The sequence below is a fragment of the Pongo pygmaeus genome, chromosome 2 (genome assembly GCF_028885625.2).
Source record: "Pongo pygmaeus isolate AG05252 chromosome 2, NHGRI_mPonPyg2-v2.0_pri, whole genome shotgun sequence".
Classification (NCBI taxonomy): Eukaryota; Metazoa; Chordata; class Mammalia; order Primates; family Hominidae; genus Pongo; species Pongo pygmaeus.
Window position 1 is genome coordinate 160,261,801 of NC_085930.1, and position 20,601 is coordinate 160,282,401.

Genomic DNA, 20,601 nt, shown 5'->3' on the forward strand with positions numbered 1-20,601 from the left:
GTGTTGCCATTTACTTACTTAAGTTGCTTGTATTCTGTGAAGGAAAAACATCTGGAAATAAAGACATGGGTGCCCTTGCTAGGAAAATATATTTGGCATGTCTAATTTTGGCCTAAATTATAGTTCTTGACTAGAAAAATATTTTTAATGCTTATTAAATTATTAAATAATTTTAATGCTTATTGTTATGATTAACTCTTAACTAAATATGTTGACAGACCATGATCTTTTCTTTAAAACTACTTCCAGTGTTAAGAAAATAATGTTAACACCATCCTTCTGCGTCATTTCCTTTCATCTTAAACGCAGGTGGTCTTAGTTTGGTGACTTAAAAAAATATGCTAACAGAAAGCTTTAAATAGTTGGCTTTTTACATCGACTGATCCTTGTGTCCGTTTCATATTATATTGAATATTTGCCTTTTTAAAATATGCATAATGGTAGCAATAGTTACTTAATTACATTAAATTTTAGTCAGTGATCACTTGTGAAATTGTCCTTTACTCTTCCTCAAGAAATTCATTTGTTCCATTCAGAGAAGTTGAGATATTTTTTCACTCTGCCTCTGGAATTGGGAAGTAGCATGTACAGATAATATGATTCTCCTTTTGAAGTGGAAGAAATTAGGTCCAGAGAATATTGAGCTACGTTGCCTTCCTTTGCATGAATTTGGAAATTTTTTTTTTCTTTTGGAAGGAAAAGAAGAAGTAATATTTATAGAAAGAGGTTGGGGAAGAAATATCAGGAGATTTCTGGTAACTGGATAGCCAATATATCTGATATAGAACTTTTTTCTTACTAAACTGTGTACAGATTAGATGACTCTGCCGGACGCGATGGCTCACGCCTGTAATCCCAGCACTTTGGGAGGCTGAGGTGGGTGGATCACGAGGTCAGGAGATTGAGACCTGGCTAACACGGTGAAACCCCGTCTGTACTAAAAATACAAAAAATTAGCCAGGTGTGGTGGTGGGTGCCGGTAGTCCCAGCTACTCGGGAGGCTGAAGCAGGAGAGTGGTGTGAACCCCGGGAGGTGGAGCTTGCAGTGAGCCAAGATCGCGCCACTGCACTGTAGCCTGGACGACTGAGCAAAACTGTCTCAAAAAAAAAAAAACAAAACAAAACAAAAAACAAAACAAAACTCTATGCAAGTTGCTAGTTACCTTGAAAATAAACACACAACAAATTCTGAAACACATCAGCTGCTAGCTCTGTCTGAGAGTGTGGACTGAGAGTGTGCCGCCCTGTGAGAGTGGAGGTGTGGCTGAGTGCATGCACAACCCTATACGTTGTTGTTCCTTCCGCTGCCGCTTGTAGGGACAGACGACCATGCTTCATTCGTCGGAGGAATCTGTGGACTGTCAGTTGGTAGTGCAGTTTTAAAATAAAATGTTGCCTTGCTGCTTTGTTCTTTTGGTAACAAATGGAGTGGTCACAGCAAAAACCTCTTAACTGTCATGAGGGAAGGGATGTATTTTACTCTGGTGCCCTTGGAACCCAGAAGATTGCCTGGATTTTGATAAATATTTGTTGAATGACTCATTTGTTGGATGTCAAAGCAATGAAAAAAACCTTTGTTAATATCACACATTATCCGTAAGAAAGGGAAAACACAATTCAGGAGGCAAGGTGTCCAGACCGTCTGAGCATCCGTAGGTCCATCACTGAATCAGTCCTGCGGCTGATTTTGTCAGCATATGCTTTTGCTGACAGGGCAAGCTCAAGTTTTGAGACAAAAAATATTTAAATGATGTTTATTTAAATAGAAATTACTAATTAGCAGCACATTTTTGCCTATGCTGTGATTGAGCAGAAGAAGTAAATGTTATTGAATAAAATAGGAATTTAGAGATCAGTCAAGATACATTATCAGAATTTTAATTTTAATTTATTTTAGAGACAGAGTCTCACTCTTGTCAGCCAGGCTGGGGTGCAGCGGTGTGATCATGGCTCACTGCAGTCTCAGACTCTTAGGCTTAAGTGATCTTTCCACCTCAGCCTTCCAAGTAGCTGGGAACTACAGTAAATACATTTTTGTTTTTGTTTTTTTTTTTAATTCAGCAAACAATGGTATTTCCTGGAGAGTGGTTATACCATGTTGATTAGTTATACCTGACAGTATTAAGCTGGGTATTCAGTCTTGTGGTTACAGCAGGAGCATGGCACGGCTTCTGCCTCTGAGAAGTAAAAATCCAGAATCCTAGAGAGAGAAGCAATTATCATGTTAAACCATATGTTTGCTAATAGAGGCATTTACACAGTACTAAGGTTACAAAAGCAGTGATTCACTCTTTAAATGCTTGAGGGAATGGATGATAACTTCAGCTGATCTTTGAAGGATGAGTAGATTTATGGGAAGGGTAGAGTGGAACGAAGTGGGGAGGAAGTGTATTCCAGGAGAAGGGATGAACATCTGCAAAGGCACAGAGGGGAGAGATCATCTCCTGTATGGATATGGGCCAAAAAATCTTTCCCACTTCATTTATCACATTTGAATAGGGAAGGCAAAACATACATAGATTATGATTTGGGGGACCTCTAGTAAACCTCACTGAACCTATTTATTGACCTGTTTTGGTAAATTAAAAATTCAACTCCCATCACAGTGATGATTCCAAAATCTCACCAAGCACCTGAACCACTTCAGGGAGCCATTTTAAAAATTCAGATTTCTGGCACATTAGCTACAGAAATTCTAATTCAGGAAGTCTAGAGAGGAGTCCCAGGAGGATAATCCTTTAAATTTCCCCCAGTGATTTTGTGCTTCCTCAGCCACATACAGGGTTCAGTTCTTCACAGGAGGGGTTCGGTTTGAATTGAAATGCTCAGTAGTGAGGCTTCTGTAGGGTGTTGGAGGCAGCCCTCGTCCCCTGGTGGTAGGTGCTCCAGAGCCCAGAGCATCTGGGGCCTATTGCCTGTGCGTGTACAGGTGAAAGCAAGTTAAAATTAGTATCCAGAGGCCTTGAGAGGAAGCAGATGTGGTAAAACACTGTAAGAAGATTGGAGATACAGACCATGTACTTCTGGTCAGTTTAAGGAAGTTGGTCAAATTTCTTGGCCTCAGAATCCCTTCATGTTCAAAAATAATTGCGGACCCAAAGAGCTTTTGTGTATCAATATTTACCATGTTAGAAATCAAAACAAATATTTGTTAATACTAAATATTGTTATGTTTAGTACCTAAAGATAAACTCATGTTACTGGAAGTAACATGCTTTTATGAAAAATAGGCATATATTTCAAAATAAAGTTATATGAGAATGACATGGTTTTACTTTTTTTTTGAGATATGGTCTTTGTTACCCAGACTGGAATGCAGTGGTATGATCACGGCTCACTGCAGCCTTGACCTCGTGGGCTCAAGTGATCCTCCCACATCAGCCTCCCAAGTAGCTGGAACTACAGGCATGTACCACCATGCCTGGCTAATTTTCATAATTTTTTGTAGAGATGGTGATTTGCCATGTTGCCCAGGCTGGTCTCGAACTCCCAGGCTCAAGCTGTCTGCTCACCTTGGCCTCTCAGAGTGCTGGATTACAGGTGTGACTCACTGTGCCTGGCCTGTTTTACATTTTTGAAAATGTCTTCAATGTCTGGTTTAATAGGGAACATTTGATTTGTTGTAATAGCACATGTTATGTAGGCTCTGGAAAGCTGTAATGTACATGCATGAGAAAATAAGTGAAAAAAGCAGATAATGTCTTAGTATTTATTTTGAAAATGGTTTTGACCTTGCAGGTAACCTGGCAGAGTCTTGGGGACCTCTCCCAGGAATCCCTGGATCACAATTTGAGGCCCTCTGACTATGTACCTCTTAAGCCACCCTCAGACCACCCTGCACTCCCCAACACACACACGCATACACGTGTACACAAGCTTCCTAGGGTATACCTAGTTACTGCCTAGGCTCTGCAAAATATAGTATCTGAGGCAACCACTACAGTGTTTTATTCTGTGAAATACTCTATTTGAAGCGGGCTTTAAATGAACATAAGGCAGCAGCTATGTGTTTGTTGAGTGAATAAATGTTGACTATTTATACACCATGTACCCCAATATGCTGTTCAATCAGCTTAGACATCTTTATAGCCAGCCTTTTAGAATCTATAATTATTTCCAAATAAGTTAATATTTGGAAGCTGGTATTTTCAGTCATGGATAGGCTTGAGGGGAATGTAGTGGTTGGTCAAAGGGTCCAAAGTTTGATTTAGACAGGAGGAATAAGTTTTGTTGATCTATTGCATAGCAAGGTAACTATAGTTAATAATGTAATTCCAGAATTGCTAAAAGTAGATTTTAAATGTGTTCACCACAGTGAAATAAGTCTGTAAGATGATAGATGTGATAGATATGGGACATTTTCTGGGGGCAGCAGTCTTAACCAGTCAGAAGTGAATAGCAAAATTTGACATGAAGTCATTGGTGGCAAAAGCTGACCTGAATAGACATGAGGCTCTTTTCATTTATCCTACCTGATATAATTATTCATGTGCTTGCTACAGAAATGTAATATGCTTGATTATGGAGTGCTGTCCCACATTTTGACTGGTCTGCTTATAAGGAATGTTTCTTAGTAAACTGCATATTTTCAGATTCCAAAGCGCATATCTGTCTTAGGACTTTGGATAAGAGATTGAGGACAGTTACAGCTGAGTCAGGATTAAATATGCTAATAGACACATAGAATGTCTGGAACAGTACCTGGCACATAGTACAATAGTTTCCCGAAGTAAGCATAAAAACGATTGAATAGAAAAGAATACTAACATTTCCATATAAATGAAAGATTGATTTTTATTTTTTACTCTTGATTTGGGCAATGGAAAAAAATGGCAAGCTGCTGCTTCTCTCATTTGTATTGGGGAAAATAGTAACATTGGTGGAGGAAATAGTTCATTAGTTTTGTGGATCTTTCTTGTTACTAGGAAAGTTGTGGGAATTGAAGGCTCTTAGAATTAGTCATTCCTTCAGTTGCTACTGAGCACCTGCTGTGTGCCTGGCAGTGCTGGATCTTACAGATACATCAGTAGATATGCCAAGCCCTTGTCCTTCAGTCACTCACTGTCTAGTGGGAGAGAAACAGTTGAACCAGCTGTCATGCCAAATACTCAGTTTTGAAAGTATCAGCTTGGTAATGCCCTCTAAATAGAGGATAAGACAAGATTGCCAGATAAAATACACGGCTCCCAGTTAAATTTGAGTTTCAGGTAAACAATGAATAACACTTTAGTGTATATCCCAAATACTGCATGGGATATACTTATACTAAATGCAGTATTTGTCATGTGCAATATTTGGGACATGCTCGGAACTAAAACATTGTTTATTTGAAAATCACATTTAACTGGACATGCTGTGTTTTTATTTGCTAAATCTGGCAACTGTACTTACAATCCTGGGCTATTCTTGGCAAGCTCTGAGGAGGAAATAGATATTGCACTGGCGTTGGGTAATTGAGGAGTCTTTTTCAAAAGACAAATTACAAAGGTATGGAAAACCAGCTGGGGGTGATGGCACACTCACTGACTGCCCCTAATCCCAGCGGGATGAGAAGGGGAGAGAGGTAGGGAGGCTACCTGACGGGAGCTGCAACCTTCCCGGAGTGGGGTGTGTCCAGCCAGCACAGACTCTCATGGAGGAAAATTGGCAAAGACAAAACTTCACTCTGCTCCCTCCCAGCCTCACTGTGCTCCTATGCTCCAGTCTCCTGGGAGCACCCCCTCACCACCTAGAAGTCGGAGGGCAGAGGGGCCAGCCTTGTTGATGCCCTCCACACAGGCAGCCTGATGAGCACACGGAGAGTGGGCACATGGGAAACAGCCAGCACAGTGCTGGTGTAGGTGCCTGTGTCAGAACGCCTCCTTTATGACAGTGACAGACCAGGAGGAGAGAAGAGGGTTGGGGGAGGAGAGAAGGGGAAGAAAGAAAAGGAGAAAATGATAGTCTGAAATTTGAAGATTAAGATAAAAAAGTAAATTGGCACTACCAGTGATTCTAACCAAAAGTAATTTTGCTTCTAGTAGATGCTGATTTTTTTCCTCTTTGGAATAACCACAATTTCTTGCATCAACTTAATGGATAGAATCAGGGCACGTGGCCCCCTATATTGTGCCTCTAACCTGGTTCTTCCTACAGAACCTGTATTTGCATGGCCCTGGGAATTCACACTTTCTTAAAGTTAGTGCCTCACTCACTCATCCTGCCCAGGCCCCGGCTCTGAGGGTGGGATTAGCAAACCTTCATCCTCCATCATATGGGGAGGGTGTAGTCTCAAATGAGCCCTAGTCCTAGGGCACCACTCTGCCTCACCAGATTATTTTCTCCCATTTGCGCAAGGCACAGCCTGTAGTCCTTGAACAAATCTTCCAACCAGAGAGCTTTCATTTTGCCAATATTAATATCATGATACTCATGAGCTAGCTGGTGAAGGGTGAGATGACCAGGATCTTTCAGCTGCTGAGCTACGTCTACAGTGTGGAGTTCTTCATTGGGGCTCTTCAAATAAATGCCAACTAATAACCTGGAGCGTGGGTTCCTGAATAGATGGGGTACTTCAGATGTTCACCAGATGTACAACAAGGTGTAGATGAAAATCCACACACACTTGTCATAGCCCTTTTTTCGTGAAGTGTTGAGAAGTACCTTACAGACTGTCTGGCCCTGCGAGTTAGTCTCTGTTCTTGTCTGTGATTGGCACCATGGAATGATTTCTGTCCTTTCTTCTGTCGCCATTACAGTTTCCCAGGCAAGGCTTGCAGCAGACCCAGCAGCAGCAGCAGACGGCTGCCTTGGTGCGGCAGCTCCAGAAGCAGCTTTCCAGTAAGTACCCCTGTGTGTCATGGAACAGATGGCTCCTGGAAAATTAAAAATAAGCCAGCAAAACAAAGTGGCGGCTCTCCCAAGATGGTACCATCTTCCTCAGTACAATGTTCATGTTATTTGGTTTAGCCCAAGGTATTTTCATTCTGTCTTGGTTTGGTTTTGGCTTGAATGCTTCCTTTCCTGGGAAAGCCCCAATTTTTCTCAAATTCAGTGAAGATACTTTCTTTTTCTTCCACCAGAACCTAGAAATATTTCTTCTCATTGGGGGGACTCCTATGGAATCAAAGGTGTCCTTTGTTTAAAGCTACAGAGTTCAGGGAGCATCAGCTAATGCCCTTAATTATACAGATGAATAAAGTTAGCTAACCTCTCAAAGATCTTCAGATAGAGGGAGGGCAGCACCAAACTGTCAGACTGTGAATATTCTTACCACTGCACCACCCGACCCTTCTGATAGTGACTCATGAATCGAAACCTATAACATCATAGACAGCATGGCGGGACAGTGTTTTCTCCCTAGTAACCTTGCCTGTAGTGCTGGTGTGGTGCTTTTTTTGTTTTGTTTGGTTTCGTTTTTCAATGTGCTGCCTTTCTAGAGAATTTACCAACAGCCCATTTCATCATACCTCATCTCATTGCCAGCAGTGTGCTCCCATGAATTGAATCACCCCTGGGCTGGTGTCATAGGACAGAAAATCCTTTTAGAAATGGGAGCAAGCTCCCTGTGATGCAAAGAATATTAGCCTGGAAGTCAGGAGACGTAAGTTTTGGTGTCAACTTGGCCGCCATTGTCTGGATCGTGTAGTTTTTCCATCCGTGCAATGAGTGAGACTAGCAGTTTGCTCTTGGTCTTGGATTACGTACTTGTGAGGTACCAGAGTGAAGACCAGCTTGAGGTGAAGGCAGTGGTGCAGGTCTGGTAGCCTGCTGAGAGGTAAGGAAACAGGTCATGTAATTACTGAGGGGCAGCTTGGTTTTAGTCTTCATTTTCTGCCTGGCTGCTGTGTGAGTTGATTTTCTGACAGAAGGATGTCCCTCTTACACCTTAGTGTCTCTACCACTGGATACCCAAGATTTTTTTCTTCTTTAAAAATATTTTCCTCTTATCGCCTCATTTAATGTCAGTTAAATCAAGTAAATCTTCATTTCTAGCTACTGTTTACTGTTTAATAGATCTGGTCTATTAAAACACATTTGTAATTAAAATCTCATTATGTTTCACTAATTCCAGAATCCTTATTCTTATAGAAAATACAATCTTAAGGCAGATTTTTTCTTCTAGTGTTTAGAAATAGGTACCTATGATTTTTATAAAGTGGCACCTGTTTGGGGAAAGATAGCTACTCTTAGTTCCTGTCTACCAGAGCTCAGCTTTTTGTTAAAGACATCATTTATGGAGTACTTTCTAGGACCCAGGCACTAGGACTTTCCATGTATTGATTTACTTTATTTTTAACCCACCCTGTGAGATTATGTATTATTACTGTTCCCACATTACAGATGAAGAAACAACTGAAGAACAGGGACATTGACTAATTTGCCCAGGGTTTTTCAGCTAATAGAGCTGAGACTTGAACTCAGAAGCATTCCTTCCAGAGCCCACCTCTTAACCACAGTATATACTCAGCTGCCTGATAAGCAGTTATGCCAGACTTCATTATTGAAGGGTGGTGACTAAACTGAGCTGCTCACCACACAACTCCAGAGGGCTCCTTTGATAGCATGGCCCATGTGAATGGGGCCACCGGATTTGAATACTCCAGAGTTAGACAAGCAGTAGCTGTTTCTAAGCCCATGTCATTTTTTGGTATCTACTGACCATTCCTTTTTTTGTATGCATGTGCAGGCATGCATGTCTACATAGGCACATGCTGGAGTCATCACACACGGACACTCTTGCACCTGCATATACTCTTGCACGGTTCTGTTGTACGTACCTTATGGCCATTTGCAGAAAATTGCCCAGTTCCAATCTAATTTTTTCTTACCAATTATGTGTTAAAGTGGAATTGCTGACTTTCATAAGCATTTTGAGAACTTTCAATGTTTTATGAAACTTTTACTGTACTCCTTTTGAAAGTTAATACCAAGTAGTTTAGTTCAGAGGGAGACACTCTGGATGGGCCAGTAACCTAAATCCTGCGGCCTTGCATTGGCAAGTGTGGACTGTGAATAAAGTTGTCCCCTCTGTGGGGTGGTACTTGAATCCCACCACCAGGGTTTATCAGGACAAGGATAGTACTCTCTGGCCATTCTGTTTCCCTGTACCTGCAGCTGGTACTGAGAGCAGCGACAAGAGGGTAGCATCCATCTGTGCAATAGTTTTGTATCTGTAATTTTGGTTGAATTTATTTTTCTCCTTAGGCAACCAGCCACAGCAAGGAGTAACTCCGTATGGGCATCCTTCACACTTCTGAATCTGCAAGAGGAGAAGACATGACGTTTTATGTTTGCACTGAAAAACAGAAAATCAAATTTAATGCATTAGTCATCTTAAAAATGTCCCTTTGTTTTTTCATTTCTTTGACATTTTACTATATTTTATGCTACATCTCACAAAAAAAAAAAAAAGGTATTTAAACAAAAAGCCAAGGAGAAGTTGTGGTTTGATTTTGTTGAATTCACCTTTAAAGTAGGTTTACAAATGTGAATCATGCAGGCAGGCCTACTCCCGGAAGAGTGTGCTAGCAGACCTTTTGAAATTGGTGCTTTTTTTGAATCTCACATTTCTAGAAAGAATGGATTATGATGGATTTAAAGTATTTATGTATTTCATTCATTAATGATGAAGTTTTTTTTTTTTTTTATTTTCCAAACTGTGCTGGACCAAACTACTGATTTGAAAGGCATGTCAGATCTTGACAGAAACATGGCCTGTTTATTCTGCATTCACCTGTGATGGTGAAACGGACATTTATTTGCATCGCTCTAATTTGAAATGTTTGTAATCTCATAAGCACTTTATAAACTTTGTTCTTATTTATGTAGGACTTTGCTTTTGTTGTGGTCAAAAGGTGCTGAAACAGATTGTTGCTTAGTACTTAAACTTCTTAAACCAAGAACCTAAACCAAGGTTTCTTTGAGAGCCGCCCTAAGATGTGCGGAAACCTGTTAGAAGTAGCTGTACTCAAATTTGTTTTGAGGCAAGATCATCGATGAGAGTCATTGTGAAGGTACAACATGTAAATCCTAAAGGCCTGAAAGAACTGCAGTGGAATCGTCCCAACTATTTTTTGCCAGTTTTGGTTCTCTTGAACCTTATGCCACCTTAAGGGGAAAAAAAAATCCAGTAGCTGGCTTGAGATTCCAGTGCTCACGCTTGACATGGTTTCCAGAGAATCTGGCCCCAAAGTCCAGAAGGCTCTGGTTTTCATAAAAGGTGTATTTGCTGTTTATTTTGTATGGTAAGTATTTGCTATTTTGAATTTAATTATTACTGTCAGTGTCAGTCTTGGTTGTGTATTGCATATACTGTATTTATAAATTGGTGCAAAAAGCACAAGTAAATTACACATCAAATTTATTATAAAGAAATAGTAACTATTTTAACTTTGTTCAAGTATGTGGTAATTTGCTCCTATTAGAGTAAAAAAGAAACCAGTAAATTATCAGTTTGTGTAACTTAAGAGTATTCCATATAATATTTTTTTAGATTTAGATGCATAAAATTTTGAATGTGAAAATTGCAGGGCATTTTAAAACATATGTGGGGGATATTTTCCCATGTTCTCTGTTATTTCATCTTCTTTTGCCATATGATTTTACATATAGTCAAGCATACTGTGAATAGACTTGTCTATAATGAGCAGACCATGTAAATCTACTTTTTTAAAATGTAGCTAGTACAACTTTAGTAGACATTTTCTTTTGCAAATCATTATATATAAATAATTTATATCTTCCTAGGTGAGTTACTCATTGCAAAGTTTGACTCATGCAAATGACCTCAAATACACGTCAGCTTACTTTGCTGTGGCAACATCCATGTGAACTGCTTTGTACACTGTGAAAATATTTCACTCCAGCCTGCCCATTTTGTGTTTACTCTGGGCTGGAAAAGACTTTGCCAAAACATTAAAAACCATTCTTTTCACTAAATTAATAGTCTATCTGCTTTCAGAAGATGTATCTGTACACATTTTTGCTGGTTTTGTGTATCAGATTTTTTCCTCTCAAGAATCATACTTAAGATAAGCTAATGAAGTTGTTTTCTTCAAAGTAATCTATCTATCTGTATAATGACTGCATTGGCAAAACAACCGAAATGTGAATGTTGTGCCTAGTGAGTGAGTCATGTTCCATGTTTGTTATTTCTTTCCAAATTTCTTTGCCAGTTCAGTTTGAACCATATATTTTGTAGCTCAGCATTGCAAACAACAGTAATACTGTTTTAAGAATGAGTGTTATAATTGCATAGCATTTGTATGCACTTTATACTTTGCAGAGGTGAGTTAAATTATTAATCATTTTGCACATGAAAGCCGTGGGGCATATATCTTTGTTCTTTTTTTAGGTGAGGAAGTTAGTTATGCTACGACTCTAATTCCAAGATTCTATTGAAAGTTGAGGAGTGCTGTTTTACCCCTGCACATTATAAAGAAAATAACTAGAATTACTTTAGTCTTCAGATTTTCTCCCTGTTAATTCTGTATCTATCTTGAGAGGCTTTTTTTCTTTCTTTTCTTTTCTTTTCTTGCAAATGCATTCTTTTGCATTAAGATGGTCACAAGGGAAAGCCCTGTGGCAGAACCTGGTACTTTACCTTACCAGAGGAAATCATCTTAGAATAAGATGGAGACCCCAGCTCCCCTTAAAGACAAGACCTTGAAATCAAATGGAGTCAGCTATACCTATCAATCACAATTCTTGGATATAAGAAACCCATAGACGCTCTTGTTTACACTGTAGGCTTTTTCCTAATAGGGTTGCATTTGTCACTGCATTTACCCTTCTTGGCCTGGAAGTAGAGGAGATCAATTTCAATGCGTATCTTTGACCACTTCCAGCCACAGGGTACTAACAAACATCAGACATAAGTAAGTTGCAACCAGGTCACATTTTAGGCTTAAATGGGGCTAGCTGAAAGTCAGTGTGATGAAAACCCAAGGGCGCTATTCCACATGTCTCAAATGATTGGCAGGGGCTAACATATTAGTAATAATTCTCGGTTTTGTGCACTGAGATATCTAAGACCTATGGCATTTTTTCCCCCATTTATAAAGCTCCTATAATTAAGTACTAGGTGAATGTTTGAATAGATGCTGGAGAAATTATTACACTGGAAAACCCCACCCCTAGATTTAGATAAGATCAATCATATAATATTCCCCAAATTAATTCAGGTTGAATTATTAAGCATGTAATATAAATTCAGTGAATTACAAAAACACCACAACATTTTGTGTAGGATTGATCAGATTTTTAAATACAGTGAAACTTCATTATATATAATAGATCTAGACCCTCCCAAGCATTTTCCCATCCCATAAAGAATTAATGAAATGAAATGCTTATAGAGCAACGATTCCTCCTCAGAAAAATTTTCCTATAAACAAACAGCTCCAAACCAGGGGTGCCTGAGCTAGATTTTGAAGTTATAAAGAAGTTTCATTGTAGTTTTAAAACCTTTTTAATGGGTGTATTTGGACAAAAATAATCAACCCTCTTCACATTTTATGATGTGCAGGTATTACATTGCTTTTTACATGTGGAAAAGTGAGCCTGCATTTATTTTTAAATGCAGTTATTAAAACATTTTTGTATTCCCCATCAATGAAAATTTTCAGTGTGAACAAATGGTGAATCATAATCAAGACAGTTCAGTGCTTATTTTCTGTAGGTTTTAGCAAAAAGATTTATAAACCACAAAATATTTATACATCAGGATGGTAAATTTACATAAAGATTGCAGATTTAATATTTTCCATTGTCTCTGTTCTGAGTGCCATGCTTTTAACATTGATAGGAGGTGGACACTAGGCAACTGGTATTAAAAGTTCATTTTTTTACTGAAAAATTCAGGTACATTAGCCATTTGTTATTTTATAGGGGACCGTTTTAATGTTTATTGTTATTTGTTGGCAAAATAAAAGTGCCTTAAAAGTTTGTTTTGAGATCCATTAAAGAAATCAGTACCATCAGTTCATAATGCATTTATTTACAAGTCCTTTTATTTTTGCATGTTCATTGTAAATTTAATACTGTAAATGTATTCAAATTCATTTACATGCCTATGGCTGCCTTTGATTAAACTTACTTCTTCCAAAAAATAAATTCTGCCCAGATGTTGACTTTATTCCATGTCAGATTACTTGAATATACGTTGCTGCATAATCACTACCAAGTGGATTCTTTGCTGTGCATTTGTATATCCCAGAATCGGAGGTTTGGGGATTCTGAATGACTAGGGTACCTTGTAAGTGAAGCTGCTCACTTCCATGTGTCCTCTCTTTACTTGCCGTTGAGAGAAGGGAGTGGTCAGGCATCTCCCACATGATTTCCGGCTTAGGAACTCCCAGGGCCACACAGTGGAGCTGAAAGGCTGCCCCTGTCCTGGTGACAATACTCCTGGGTGGACGATTTGTAATTCGGGGAGGGTAGGCTACAATCATTACTGGAACAGTAATCAGTGTATGACCAACACTATTTTGAGCCTTACAGATATAGTTTCCTCTGTCATAAGCTGTTGCTTCTTTGATGACTAAGGTGCCATTGTCATGCAATATGTATTTCCCATTAATTTGAGGCCTGTCTACTGCATAACCACTTGGCATAGTCCATTTGATATTTGGCTTAGGTATTCCATCAGACACACAATGCAGCGATAGAGATTCTCCACTGATGCCTTTTACTGTCCCTGGTGCATAGGTAAGAATAACTGGCTTCTGGCCGATTTCTAATATGACTAATTTCTCAATATAGCCAACTTTATTCCTAGCTGCACAGCGATATTTTCCTGCATCCTCCCGAGTTGTTTTAGAAATGATAAAAGAACCATTGCTTGCTATCAGATACTGATAACTTTGTGGTCCATTGGAAAATCGTGTGCCATTTGGTAAAATCCAGATTATTTCAGGTGGTGGATTACCATCAACAGAGCAATTCAATGCTGTGGACTTTCCCAACTGGGCAACTATTTTTTCATTAAATGGATTTCTGAATGTCGGTCTTCTCAGCATTTCCAGTACTTCTAACTGCACTACCAACACGCTCTCTCCACCTTCATTTCGGGCCATACAGATAAAATCGGCTGAATCTGAAAGCCTCACATTCCTAATTTCCAAGGTTCCATTTTTATGGACTGTGATTCTGCTTCCATAGTATGGGGCTGTGAGGAAAATATTGTCTGGCATGATCCACATGACTTCAGGAGATGGTGTCCCTTCAGCTCTGCAATCAAAGTGTTTTTTGGAATGTCTCACAGCTGTGGCTTTAATAACAGTTCTGTTTGTATACAGACCATTGATTAATGGAGGTTTAGAGACAACATCCAGTTTGTACATTTTGGTGTCATCCCCACTGGGATTTCGGGCTACACATACGTACTCTCCAGAATCGAGCAGTTTCACTTTGTTGATGGTCAAAGACCCATTGGCATGAAATGTGTACCTATCAATGGAGAAGGAAATCATGTCATTGGAAGGCAGCAACCAAAATATTTTTGGTTTGGGATCCCCAGTGACCTCACAGTCAAGGACAGCTGTGTCTCCAGCTTTGATTCTCTTGCTGGTTTTGTTACTCTGCCTTATCCGAGGAGCAGCCGTTATAACTGTTAAGTGGACCTTCATTTCATCTTTCCCTAGGGTGTTCTGGGCATAGCAAGTATAATCTCCTTCCTCCGCTGCCCCAACTTTGTTGAAGTATAAAGTTCCATTGTTGAAAAGGGTGTATCTCCTGGTCCTGTGGCCATTGTCATCGGCTTGCATTGCATTGTTGATCGTGGTTCCATCGGGCAAACTCCAAGATATCTCTGGCACTGGGGAACCGGAAGCTTTGCAATCTACTTGGAAATCTTTCCCATGGAGCACTTGCTTTCTAAAATACTGCTTGTGGTCAATTTTGGCAGGTTTCAGTCTCAGGCTGACATGCATCAGTATCAGATCATCCCCCATTTTGTTTCTTGCCACACACAAGTAGACACCACTGTCTTTTTCTGTTACTGATCCAATAAACAGGGATCCATTTGGGTAGACATGGATACGGCTGCCCACTCTAAGGAGAAAAGAGATTCATTTGAGTGTGCAGCTGTTAGCAATGAGGGAAACTGTTTTACTCAGGATTGCCTCCCTCTGCCCCAGCTTTATAGAAGCATGACCAATGAAAATTGTGTATCTTTGAGGTGTAGAACATGACATTTTGAGGTATATATATATATGTATATACATTTTGAGGTATATATATATATGTATATACATTTTGAGGTGTATATATATATATACATTTTGAGGTGTATATATATATATATACATTTTGAGGTGTGTATATATATATACATTTTGAGGTGTGTATATACACATTTTGAGGTATATATATATATATACACACACATTTTGAGGTGTATATATATATATACACACATTTTGAGGTATATATATATATACACACATTTTGAGGTATATATATATATATATATATATATATATATATACACATTTTGAGGTATATATATATATAGAGAGAGGTAGAAATGACCACGATTAACTAGCATATCCATCACCTCATAGTTACCTGTTTTTGTGTGTGTGATTAGCTTTAAATTGTCGCAATAAAAAATAAAATTACTACCAGCTTATTGTCTTCTAAGCCATTTGCTGAAAGATGAAATTATCTAATTGAACAGGTATAATTTAGTGCAAATAAGTATTTCTCAGATGGAATTCAAATGAATCTGTTACATAGTAATTTTTAAAAAAAAAATCTTAATGATGAGCGACGTGCTAGAAATATGGGATTTCTAGACACCATGACTTCCTTGACCATTTCACATATCAAGTAAACTAAATGGATCCACAAACATGGTCATTTTGTAATATATGTAGGTAAACTCAGTTGCTCAGAAAAGATGCCAGATGATACTTTCTAAAAAGTTATTAGTAACAAAACAATTATTGAATCATTTGGTTAGAAAATAAATTCTACTTTGGCTGGGCACAGTGGCTCACACCTGTAATCCCAGCATTTTGGGAGGCCAATGTGGGCAGATCACTTGAGGACAGGAGTTTGAGACTAGCCTGGCCAAAACCCCATCTCTACTAAAAATACAAAAAATTAGCTGAGCATGATGGCACATGCCTGTAATCCCAGCTACTCGGGACGCTAAGGCTTGAGAATCGCTTGAACCCAGGAGGCTGGGGTTGCAGTGAGCCGAGATGGCACCACTACACTCTAGTCTGGGTGACAAAAATGAAACTCTGTTTTAGAAAAAAATTTTTACTTTGTTATAAAGAGAATACCAACGCAAGATTCCTTAGAAGGTTGTTGCAGCATCTGCCCTCTATGGGCAGCTGTAGAGTGACTGGTTTTTGCACTAGATTGAGCTGTGTGGAATACCATTTTTCTCCAGATGTACAGTGGCTGCACAGCCTACCATTACCAAATTTAACCACCAGATGGCAGATCTTTCCTGGTAAAACTAAATCTACTTTTTTAGACCAGTGGAGACTCAACTGGTGCTAAAAGTGCTATCAGGGATACCTATATGAGAAAACGTCTTTCTTATTTTTGGGCAACATGGGCTAAGCAGGTAGATAAAACTGGAGAGAAAAGTAAAAACTGTTTTCATAGCATAAGTGCTAACCAAGTCAAACAGCCTCAAGTCATTTCTCTCTCTCCTATTTTCTATTTACTTATTTATATTTTTTTGAGACAGGGTCTTACTCTGGAGCCCAGGCTAGAGTGCAGTGGTGAGATCACGGCTCACTGCAGTCTCAACCTCCCAGGTTCAAGCAATCCACCCACCTCAACCTCTGAGTAGCTGGGACTACAGACACACACCACTATGCCCTCCTAATTTTTTTATTTTTTGTAGAGACAGGGTCTCACTGTGTTGCCAAGGCTGGTCTCCAACTTCTGGGTTCCAGCGATCCTCCCGCTTTGGTCTCCCAAAGTGCTGGAATGACAAGCGTGAACCACCACACCCAGCCATCAAGTCATTGTTATTCTCCAGCAAAGGTAAGTATGGAAAGTATTATAGTAAAATATTAGAGAAAGTTTTTTTTTTTTTCCCCAAGTATGGAAAAGGAAGTTCTCTGGCATATAAACCAAGGTAAAATCAATACAAATACACTTAAAAGGAAGGGAAACTGCCAGGTGCTTTGCACTGGTTGTTTAATCGAAAATTCCCTCGCTATACAGCTGAAAAATTGGTATTTAGAGAGATTTAGCAACTTGCATTAGGTCACAGGGCTGGTTCTCAAGCCTTATGCTTTCCACCATGCTATACTGGCATTCCTTCCTAATGCTTTCTAAAAGTTTTGGTTCTTAAACTTGGCTAAACATTAAAACACTTGTGGAGTTTAAAATAATACTGATATCTGGGTCTCACCTCCAGAATTTGACTTAGTATGTGTGGAGCATGGCTTGGGCATCAGGATTCTTAAAATTTTCCAGATTAAAGGTTTCCATGTGCAGCAAAGAACCACTGTTCTAACTTGGTTCTCAATGAAGATCCCTCATCAGCTGCATTAGAATTACATGGGCCGAGTTTAAGATGCATATTTCCTGGCTTCGGTTTCCTGAAATTCTGCTTCAATAGGTCTCGCCAAGGATATAGAAATCCACTCTTTAAAAAACTTCCCAGCTAACATAAACAATTAAGTTTGAAAACAAGCGTCAAATTTTAGCAACAAAATCACCTGGAGGGCTTTTAAGAACAGATTGCTTATTAAAACAAAATCAGAGCTCCTGATTCAACAAATTCCCAGGCAATGCTAATGCTACTGGTAGGGGGTCTTCCCTTGGAGAAAGACTGGCTTAGAGTGATATCCCCTGCACCCAAGATCTGATGCAACTGGAGATTGTGACATATAAGAGACAGAACTATTGATGTTTCTTTTTATAAACTAATATTTTTGAGAGAGACAATTTACTTTTGAAAATAGAAGGTTTCCCAGAGTGGAAGACAGAATTCTTAATAAAGATTAATGCAGAGGCATCTTCAGCCTCTCCAAAGCACAAAACTCAAATTTCATAACTCAGCATTTAAAAATTCTAAATCTAAACAAATTTCAATTTAATTTAGGTGATTTTTGATGACATTTGAAAAACTTGAAAATTAACATTTACTTTTGAACTAAAGATCACAAGTTAAATTTATTAGCTGTATTCAGTATCAACTCGTGTCATTAGAAAAAAATCTTCAGCTCCTAAGCATGAGTACAAATTCACATTTACTATGTGTAATTTCTTTTGCATGGATGTTTTCTATTAATGAATAAACAGATATATAAGATGGAAATTCTTATCCTCATTTTTTTGTCATGTAATGGAAAACCATTGTGTAAAGTCATGCCACTTGCAAAAAAAACCTCATAAGCCATAATTATTGACTTTTGAAGATAGAATTTATATAGAAAGCCAGCTGTAAAATGAATATTGAGGCTGGGCGTGGTGGCTCATGCCTGTAATCCCAGCATTTTGGGAGGCCGAGGCAGGCAGATCAGAAGGTCAGGAGATCAAGACCATCCTGGCTAACATGGTGAAACTCCGTCTCTACTAAAAATAAAAAAAATTAGCCGGATGTGGTGGCGGGTGCCTGTAGTCCCAGCTACTCAGGAGGCTGAGGTAGGAGAATGGTGTGAACCTGGGAGGCGGAGCTTGCAGTGAGCAGAGATCACGCCACTGCACTTGAGCCTGGGCGACAGTGCGAGACTCTGTCTCAAAAAATATATATATTCATATGCCTATAACAAACCAGAGAAAGTGTGTATTTGTATATATGTGTCTCATCACATCAGAATGCGGGGGCCCTGAATACGTTTCACTTGGTGGAGGTCTTAATGTTGTGACTTTCACAAAGTGCTTTGTAATTTTAGGAAAGAAAAAATTAAGTACTGATTATAATGAAGTTTAAAATCTCGAATAGGGGACTCAGACGAGTAAAATAATGGAGTGTCTCCCTCCAGAATCTCCACTGCATCACAAAAATTCCCTTCTTTGTTTTGTTTATAGAGAGTATGAATATATTTATACAATTACTATTTTTTTTTGAGACAAAGTCTCACTCTGTTGCCCAGGCTGGAGTGCAGTGGTGCAATCTCGGTTCACTGCAACCTCCGCCTCCCAGGTTCAAGCAATTCTCCTGCCTCGACCTCCCAAGCAGCTGGGATTACAGGCGCCCGCCACCATGCCTGGCTAATTTTTTTTTTTTTTTTTTTTTTGTACTTTTAGTAGAGATAGGGTTTCACCATGTTGGCCGAGCTGGTCCTGAACTCCTGACCTCAGGTGATCCACCTGTCTCAGCCTCCCAAAGTGCTAGGATTACAGGCGTGAGCCACCGTGCCTGTCCTACAGTTACTATTTTAAAACTGTGCCATGTATGGAGATAAATGAGATTTTTTTTATTTTGCCTAAAATATAAAAACCCTAAGAAGTTGACCCTTTGAGTTAAGCATGTGAAAAGAATGGTTTTCGTATTCAAATGATCTCAAAAGATTAGTTTTTTTTCAAGAGGGTTTCCTTTATGTCCAAAGTCCATGTGTACTCTAAAACTGCTGCTAGCCTCATTGTGTCACTTTTTCCATTTCAGAAGTTGTACAGCTAAATAGATAAAGCAGATAATTCCAACCCAAAGGTAAACACTTACCTATGCTGCTGGTCGACCACAGCCTTGGATGGTAACCTCCACATTATTTGGGGTTTGGGCTCCCCAGTGGCTGAGCAGTTCAGCAGTAATTTGTCCCCAAAATTCACTTCATTCCTTTTCTGGGATGCAACTTCTATCCTGGGGCTGGTCACTCGCTCTTCCATTGTAAGCATTACTACTCTTCGCTCCGAACCAGTGGAACTGGTAGCGATGCATTCATAAGTGCCCCTGTCTGAAGAGGCTAGGTTTCTTATATACAAAGTCCCATTTGAAAATAAGAACAACTTGGAATTGGTAAACTGTAATGGTTTCACTTCAGTGCCATCAGAGAGGACCCAGTAAACGCTGGGCTGAGGAGTTCCTTTTGCAGTACAGGGCAGTTTTAAACTTTCACCCCAAGTGCCTACAATGACTTGCCTCCTTTGCTCTAGAATAACAGGTGGTGCTGCAATGACTTGTATTTTAACCAGCAGTGAATCCTGGCCACCTGAGTTGCTGACCACACATTTGTAAAAGCCACGGTCATAAATACTGAGATTGTGGATGACCAATGTTCCATCAACCGTCACCACGGCCTGCCTACTTCCCTGGGATGATTCTGAGACTACTGTTTGGTTTGCAAGAATCCAGGTAACTGTAGGGCTTGGCCTACCTTCTGCTCTGCACTTCAGTTCCACAGTGCTTCCAGAATGAACTGTGATCTCTTTGGTACGTCTCTCCAGGATCCTGGGAGGATAGGAAACCACAGACAAGGTGACATGAAGGTGGTCTGTGCCAAACAGATTGGATGCAGAACACAAGTACTGTCCGCGGTCCTGAATTTCCACCCTCTGGATGGACAGGGTACCATTGGGGAGAACCTGGACCCTGCTATTCTGTTTCCTCTTAGATAAATCAAGTCCTGAGAAGAAAAAAAGAAAATTATTGCTATAGGTCATCAAAGTTTAGATAGAAAACATAAAGCTATCATTTTCTTG

General features: G+C 39.4%; 2 protein-coding genes across 9 annotated transcripts in view; one reads left to right on the top strand and one right to left on the bottom strand.

Annotated features, from left to right (window-relative positions):
- MED12L (mediator complex subunit 12L) overlaps window positions 1–12,855 on the top strand; it is a 342,962-nt gene extending 330,107 nt beyond the window's left edge. For 4 of the 6 annotated variants that reach the window (XM_063662349.1, XM_054480272.2, XM_063662348.1 and 1 more), the window contains 2 exons: window positions 6,738–6,819; window positions 9,187–12,855. In XM_063662349.1, coding sequence (XP_063518419.1) covers window positions 6,738–6,819; window positions 9,187–9,239 — 135 coding nt within the window. In that variant the 3' untranslated portion in view covers window positions 9,240–12,855. The remainder of the gene's footprint in view (window positions 1–6,737; window positions 6,820–9,186) is intronic. The other 2 variants (XM_054480270.2, XM_054480271.2) reach the window with 1 other exon arrangement.
- A 117-nt stretch (window positions 12,856–12,972) lies between these two features.
- The window catches only part of IGSF10 (immunoglobulin superfamily member 10), a 100,896-nt gene continuing 93,267 nt past the window's right edge, over window positions 12,973–20,601 (bottom strand). For all 3 annotated transcript variants that reach the window (XM_063662344.1, XM_063662345.1, XM_063662346.1), the window contains 2 exons: window positions 19,625–20,525; window positions 12,973–15,033 (listed from right to left, as the gene is read on the bottom strand). In XM_063662344.1, the coding sequence (XP_063518414.1) occupies window positions 13,125–15,033; window positions 19,625–20,525 (2,810 nt within the window). In that variant the 3' untranslated portion in view covers window positions 12,973–13,124. The remainder of the gene's footprint in view (window positions 15,034–19,624; window positions 20,526–20,601) is intronic.